The sequence below is a fragment of the Sinocyclocheilus anshuiensis genome, unplaced genomic scaffold (assembly GCF_001515605.1).
Source record: "Sinocyclocheilus anshuiensis isolate Anshui unplaced genomic scaffold, SAMN03320099.WGS_v1.1 scaffold2090, whole genome shotgun sequence".
NCBI lineage: Eukaryota > Metazoa > Chordata > Actinopteri > Cypriniformes > Cyprinidae > Sinocyclocheilus > Sinocyclocheilus anshuiensis.
In genome coordinates this window covers 165,969-174,423 of record NW_015560626.1, presented here as the reverse complement: position 1 = coordinate 174,423, position 8,455 = coordinate 165,969, and the positions used below count along the sequence as shown (strand labels likewise).

Here is an 8,455-nt window from a genome sequence, read left to right as displayed (position 1 = left end):
CATTAAATTAATACAATATAAAATATATAAATAATACAATTAAATGAATAATATATTCATATTCAATACAATGTGATATATTTTGTGATAAATACCATCTATCTATCTATATAAAAAATATATAATAATATAATTAAATAAATACAATATAAAAGCAATATATAAATAAATAATAAAATTCCTATTCGGTACAATGTTAATATATTTCATTAATTGTCAGAAATTTATTGTATTGTTTTGGGGGGAAAAGGCATTTTAATATATATCATATCATAAAAATAATACATCATAAAAAATATACAGTATATTTACTATATTAAACCAGCACGGTCTGGTTTAAAAGAGTCTAAATGGCACAACAGTTCTGTATGGCTTTTGCCAAACTCACTGATCAGAGTAAAGTGAGTTAGTCAGCATGGCACCATGTCCTGAGCCGCCCGGCATTGGCAGAGAGGCTAAGAATGCGCCAGTCACCCACACAGCCATGTGACGCTTCAAAGTCAATTTAAGAAAGCTTGTTCATATAATCAGTGTGCCAAATGTCTGCACTCTCACTGCTGGCTCACACAAACAAAGCTTACTGAAATGATTGCTTATGAACTATCAGAGGAATTATATATTTATGAGGTGCTGCGGCACCTTCACTGATGAGATTATCAGTGATAAATGACCTAAATGCTTTGATATTTATACAAATAACTCAAGGTAAACCATATTAGTGCATGTGGACCAATCTTTCTCCCAAATGTTTGCCACTAATTTGATAGCAGTGTCCCATATTCATGCACCAGGACAATAACAAGGACTGCTACTAAAACCGTGAGAAAGGAGGGAGTGCATTGACAATGGATGGACCACTGCATAGAGATTTGAAACGAGGTCAAAGTAAATCTCTAAGTGATTCAAAATGGCTAGAGCCAATGCTAGGGCTGCACATTCCCTCTCACAGGAAACAAGCAGAGTAAGAAGAAATTTCATTGATCTTGATATCAGAAGAGCTCTAGAAGTCTGGCGACCAGTTGCTTGGCGAACGAGAGAGGCAATTTAAAAAAGTGACGGGTTTATGGACTGCCTATCTTCAACTGTACTGATTAAATATGAGCTTATTACTGCAACATGCTTAAAAATACCTCAATTGGAACTGCTTTTTAAACTTATTATCTCCAATATGTGGAAAAAAGATAAGGGAGAAGCACACCACCAACATCCATCATAGCTCGCACCTGGACTTTGTAGGAATCAGTGGAACTCAGTGTTTTACATATTCAGTTTTGTACTACATTTACTGCTAAATGTCTAGGGACACGAGCAAATATAAATTCAAGAAGCATAACGCAGTACATGGAGAAACAAACAGCCCCATTAACCTAGAGCATTAGAGACTCCAAGAATATCTACAAACCTAATTACCAACAAGAGCTGACTTCACCAATCATATCAATTATTATAACAAGTTCAACTGCAGGCTGATGATTTTAGGTATTTTATTCAAAATGTAATTATGGTTTGTTATAGAGCTATTTTAAGGTTTAATTGACAAGATGCGAGTAGGAAAGCTTTGTCATACCATCAATACATTATCAAACTAAAGAACCAAGAGTCCAGACCAAGGGAAAAATCATTCAAAACAAGTTCACAAAGGACTTTTATTATGGCTCCTATCTGACTAAATGAAAGATAATTTCTAAATTACCTTTAGAAATATTCTGCTGACTTTTCATTGAAAACATGAATAACAGCATTTCATCATAATACGCCCTCATTTGACAGCTTTAATAACTGGAGACAAATCAGGTGCATATACTCCAGTCATCAATGCAACAAACTTCTAATGGTAAAAATGAAAATTCTGTCAATATTTGTCTCCCTCACTTGTAAGGCTTCTTATGTGTAAAAGGTGAATTTTTAAAGATTATCCTGCTCACTCTTTTTCACATAATGTAAGTGAATGGAGACCGAGGCGGTCAAAGTCCAATATGACACAAAAAATACCATAAAAGTGGTGACATTAAAAGCATCACACATGATGTTTGGTCACATGGCAAACAAGAACCAATGGCGTTTCAAATCAATTATGTCAAAAAAACTACTAATTCCCTGGTATTTTGATTTGAGAGCCAAAGCAAATCTATTTTTACTTTAGAATCATTGATATACTATTATAGATTTTGTTAATATTTTAAACTAGACTTTATTTTTATAATTTGTTTACATTTTAATTTTAGGAATTATGTTGTGCGTTTTGTAAATGTCTATATCATTTTTATTAAGCTTCTTTTTAGTTTTAGTTATTTTAGTATTTCAACTTAAACGTTGCATTGCTGAAGTGAAAGTTTTTATATTGTATTTAATTTCAGTTCATGTTTAGTTCAAATAATGGAAATGTTTTTTGTTACTGAACTTTTCAATAAATAATGATTGAAATGTTTTCCGAGCATCTCACAAAGCTAGTTTAGCTTGAAAAGTGGTATAAAACACTTAAACAATATGAACTACTTTTATGGTGCTTTTTGTTAATTCCCATTCACTTTCATTACATAGAAAAGCACCCCTAGGAAAAAAAATCAATCCCTTTTTATGGAAGAAACGATGACAGAACTTTCATTTTTAGGCGAAATATCTCTTTATGGTTTGGAAAGCATGAGGAAGCAAAATGGCTGGCAGCCTCATCGGAGACCAGAAGATGGAGGATCTTACCTGCATAGCGCAATGGGGCATCTTTATCCAAGGCTATCAGCGGAGGGTCCAGGAGAACTTTGTCGTCATTTTCTGTTACGATACCATGATACGTGGTCTCAATCCATGGCTTGTGCTTATTTACTGTTGGGGAGAGAAAACAGGAAAAAGTAGTTTATTTTTTGCTGAATAAAACCAAGCCCAGACAACAACCAATTATTTTGGTTTTCTGTGAGGATGCACTGTGTGTCAGCACAACTGTACGCCAGCTTAAAGCTAGAGCACAGAATCACACACTGACTAGCGCGCAGTGGCATTTGCCGCCTCTGTCTGTTTCGAGCTAAGAGCATGCCGAAGCTCAGCAGCTCATTAGTGTTGACTGAAGGCTTTGAGCTCTGAAAGCGAGAGGACAGATGCGCTGTGCTTTAGCTTCAGACTGCAGAAACACTGCAGTAGCAGCAGCAGCAGCAGAGGTTGATGTGAAGGGCAGATTGCTCTCTTCAACGGCTGATCGGTGCCTGTACCCGAAATGCGAGTACATCAGCAGTTGCTGGGCGAAAAGGATACTCCTGCAGTGCTGATCTCATTGTGTGCAGACCTGACAGCGAGGCAGCGGCAGGAAACTAAATGAGCTCAGCAGACTGATGTCGTCAACTGCGGGGTCCATCACGAGGCTGTCTGACTGAATCAGCTGTTGAGAAACACACCTTTCAAAACATAGCTAAAAGACACAGCTCTTCAGCAAGCACTTATAGAACAGTTATGGTATTGGATACTAATTGAGCAATACAGACTCCAAGTACACAATTTAGTATGAGCTATGATGCAAAATACCTGTTCACTAGTTATTGTGTATATTGCTTATTTTTCATGTCAGGGACTAGATCTACTAACTGTCCCAAAGTATAGAATTTGAGTAAAATACACAAATTAAATTTTTTTTTCATAATAAAAATATTAAGTACATAATGATTCTCATGAAAATCATTATGTATGCAATGCATATAGAATAATCTTAATTAATACTTATTTATATTTTTAAATAGTTTTTTATATTTTATATAAAAAAAATACATTTGCAAAATATACAACATGTCATGAAGGTGAGAAAATGATACAATTTTCACTGATATGAACTGATAATATCAACTCAAAAGTAAAGAGATTCACCCAAAAAGACGACATTTTTGTAATTTTCTATTTTGTAACTATATTTTTCGGTATGCATTAAAATGAATGACTTTAAAAATATATGACAACAACAAAAAGACAAAGATTAAAAAAAACATAAATATATTAAATATAAATAAGTAAATATTTTTTATTTAATAATTAAGATTGATTAAGATTTAATATTTTTTTATATTTATATAAATGTTTTTTATATATTATTATTATTATATATTATATTATTATTATTATTTATATATATATTTATATTTATTTTATTTTTATTATGTGATAAATGTATACATTTACTTTAATTCTGTACTTTGATACTGCTACTATTGTTAGCTACTTTATGAAAAATGTGTTTTTTCATCATTTATAAATCACTTTGCATAAAAACCACCTGCTAAATTAATACATGTAAATGTCTGTAGTTATATGAAAATATACATTGACTGAAAAATCTCTTATGTCAGCTCATCACTCAAGCCAAACACTAAATCTATGACTCTTGTGCACGTAAATTCTTCAACATCCTCTGTGCTAACAGCTCCCATCCCTTATACTGCTCAGAAAATTGCTGTCTGAAAATATCTGCGCAGTGTGCAGCAGCTGGAGCGAATACGGATGATTTATTGGCTTTTGTGCACCGGTGTCTTACGACTCACCCCACAGGCAGAAGCCTGATCAGTGACACTAATTGAAGGATATAACCTCCACAGCAATAACACCATAATGCTCACCTCCGTTCATATTACACGCCACATCCGATTTCACACCTTCTGGAAAACTGTATGCTTGACAGAACTGTCGCTTCATTTTCATGTTTCTTTACCCTGTTCATTTTCAGCTGCAATACATTTGAGATTTAAAACTGCGCATGGTTCAAGAACTGACAATTGTACATGTCTATCAATGCTACAAACACATGATGCATGATTCTAACGCTGTAACCAGTACAAAGAGAGCTGGGAGGAAGTCTAGGACTTGGTATTGTCTGTGAAATTTGTGATCTGGCTCATAAATCGTCTTAGCAAAGTGGGTTCACGTGACCTAAGGGTACTGCTGCTGCTGCTGGTTGTCTGTGGACAGATTGTCAGACCAGACTACCCTGATAATCTGCTTTAAAATCCCAGATTTATAAAACCTTAAGAGCCGAGGTAAGTCACATGCTTAAAGGGCAAACTGGGACATAATGCTACTAATAAAGAGAACAAGATAAGAACATGACATTGTTTTCCTCACTTATATGTGATGTTTTAAAGAAGTTTCATTACCAAGTAGGCCTACTGTACATCAATTTAACTAACTAGATTGATTGTGGTTTTTGCCTATGCAAAACTTGACACCAAGATGCGACAAGACTACCATTCAAAATTATGTTCTTTAGAACTTTCTATATATCAAAGAATACTGAAGAAAAATGTAGCATGGTTTCCACAAAAAATACTAAGCAGCATAACTGTTTTCAGCATTTATAATAATAAGAAATGTTTCTTAAGCACCAAATCAGCATATTAAAATAATTTCTCAAGGATCATGTGACACTGGAGACTGGAGTAATGATGCTGAAAATTCAGGAATAAATGAATAAATATATTACATTTTAAAATATATTACAACGGAAAACAGTTATTTTAATTTGCAATAATATTTCACAATATTACTGTTTTTATTGTATTTTTGAACAAATAAATCCTGCTTTGGTAAGCATAAGACTTCTTTCAAAAAATGTAAAACATCTTTTCAACCTCCATTTGAACAGTAAAGTCATTTTGAAATATTGTATATTGAATGTCGAATGGAAACACCAAAATATTAATACAATTACCAAAATAAGCAATTTTTTTAATATATACACTCACAAGCCATGACAAAAAGATTTAAAAATTTTATTTTGGTCATTCTGAAAGGTAGAAGCCAAAACCTGTCATCTGCCAACTATGAGCAAACATAAAGCACACTCTAAAATGTTTAGAATTTATTATATTTAATAACAAAAGAGCCACAGTGACTACAACATAGTAAGTGACTACAATGTACATTTCTTTTTTCTGTTTACCTGAAAGTATGTAATGATTTTTTTTTTCTTTTAAACACATGGGATGGAAACCGATAATTAAATTTTTTCTGATAATTCAATTCGCAAATTGAATAGAAACACATCTTTTTTTATTATGGACCATAAATATGGCTCTGGGTCCCCTGTACGGCTGCTTAGAAACAACACTGCACTATTTGAAAATGCCTTAAAGGGGTCTTTGCTTTTTTAAAGATCATTATTTTGTGTATTTGGTGTAACAGAATATGTTGACATGCTTTAATGTTCAAAAAACACATTATTTTTCAAATACTGTACATTATTGTAGGTCCTCTATGCCCCGCCTCTCTCAAACGCTTCGTTTTCTACAAAGTCCCTCCTTCCGACAAGTGCAGTCTGCTCTGATTGGCCAGCTGACCCAGTGCATTGTGATTGGCTGAACACCGCAAGCACTCGTCGGAAATGTAACGCCCCTTACCATAATCGCGAGCTTCATCTTTCAAAACAAATATAAAGACAGAGCCCGAAAGGGGAACAGAGTCGCGTGACAGACACAGTGATGAAGCTGGTATGTGTTTGCAGTACACAAGCCACGGTTAAGACAGCTGACTCCACTGTGATGTGACCCTCTCTCTCTCTCGCGCTCGCTCGCTCTCTCTCTCTCTCGCGCTCCTCTCTCTCTCTCGCGCTCGCTCGCTCTCTCTCTCTCTCTCTCGCGCTCGCTCTCTCTCTCGCTCTTTCACGCTCTCTCTCTCTTTCTCTCTCTCTCTCTCACGCTCTCTCTCGATTTCCACATAGTGAGGTAGATATGTGGGGTCGTGTTAGAACGAGCTGTTTTAGGGGGTGTGGCAGAGTCTTAACTTTGATAAAGAATATCTCTTTGGTTTTGAGACTTTAGTCTTTGCAACTTCAGGGATCTTATCTATGCACAATCAGCTTGTAACACTCCAAAGAGAAAGGAAAACTTGAAATCACATCATATGACCCCTTTAAGCCTCACTAAGTAATAGAAAGTAAATCAAAGCAGCAACATGGGACATTTGTAGCTGAGTGGTCAAACACTCGAGGTTAATCTGGGTTTACACCGACAAAGAACTGTTTGTACTCACAAACCCTTCTGCTGTAGAACAAATATACTGATAACACGGTTATCATCACATATTAACATACAAAGAGATACTCAAAAACCTGTTCACAAACAGGCAACAAAGTGTAAATTATAGGGATGCTCCATGGACAACCAGACAATTTAATGAATGAGTCTTTTTTCTGAAATGTTTTGGTACATCTCAATAATGGTCCTTGAGACCTCTTGGAGCACGTTCAGCCATGGCATTGATCCCAGCAAGAGAAAACCACTAAACACAGCAGCCAAACACCTGCTAAACACTGGCCACACTCCCACACACACTCATATAACATATGGTGCACACATTACTCCTTCTCTTACCAAAAACACATTTACCAATCAAATGGCAATTATTTTCTTCTTTAGACTTCCTTGAAGCCCTTAATGAACCATTAAAAACAGCTTATGTTTGAAAAGCCCACACTGATGTCTGGTGTGCATCATTATAAACTAAACGAGCGGGTATCAAAAAGGAAGGGCTGCTTACCAGGCTGGCGGAGAATGAATCTGATTACTGAAGGAGCTCTGATGTGGTTGATATCATTTCTGAGTGCCCTGCGGCTCTGGCACAAGGCAAGCGTTTGGGACGGCAGGCAGCCAGTTGGCTGTTTTTACATGCATTTTACATAGAAGCACTTTAGATCCTTGCAAAGCAGCAACACAGTGCAACTGTTGTGACAAAAATAACGGATAGAACTGTTTGATAAATGGGCTAAAATGATGACAACACACCAAAAATACGATTTCATAATGACAGCAGTCAAATAGTGAAGTGTCGAGACAAGTGGTTAAAGGCTACAGGTCGCTATAGATGGAAACATACTCAGTTTTGTCGATGCCTGAAGAGGTTGTTACAGCATAGAGTTTTATCCATGAAAGCTATGCAAATCTATGGTATGTAACTGGTGCATTAGAGCAATACTGACACTTGAGCACAGTGGAGTAAATATGTGCTCAGAGATCACCGTTCAATCCATTTTCATTCAGAATGATTCATCAACAGCACGCTAAAAGACTGTTTATTTGCAGTCTAAACAACATTTATTTGAAGTTTTTTTGAAAGCTGAAGCAGACTGGAACAGAAAAGAAAGTAAGAATAGAATAGAATAGACATCATTATTATATTTATCAAAGTGATTAAAGTTCATTTTTATTGTTAAAGTAAATAATAATAAAAAGGAACAAGTATTTACAAGTAAATGGGGTCGAAAGAATATTATATTCTTAACATATTTAACATTCGTTATAATATAATATAAAATAATGTAATGTAATAGAATGTAACAGAATGGAATAGAACAGAACAGAATAGAATAGAATAGAATAGAATAGAATAGAATAGAATAGAATAGAATAGAATAGAATAGAATAGAATAGAATAGAATAGAATAGAATAGAATAGAATAGAATAGAATAGAATAGAATAGAATAGAATAGAA

At 34.9% G+C, this 8,455-nt stretch overlaps 1 protein-coding gene across 1 annotated transcript in view; it reads right to left on the bottom strand.

The window, feature by feature from the left end:
• The window catches only part of LOC107681971 (calsyntenin-1-like), a 45,572-nt gene that overhangs the window by 23,272 nt on the left and 13,845 nt on the right, over nt 1–8,455 (bottom strand). Inside the window, 1 exon segment of the mRNA XM_016478366.1 lies at nt 2,698–2,820. Coding sequence (XP_016333852.1) covers nt 2,698–2,820 — 123 coding nt within the window.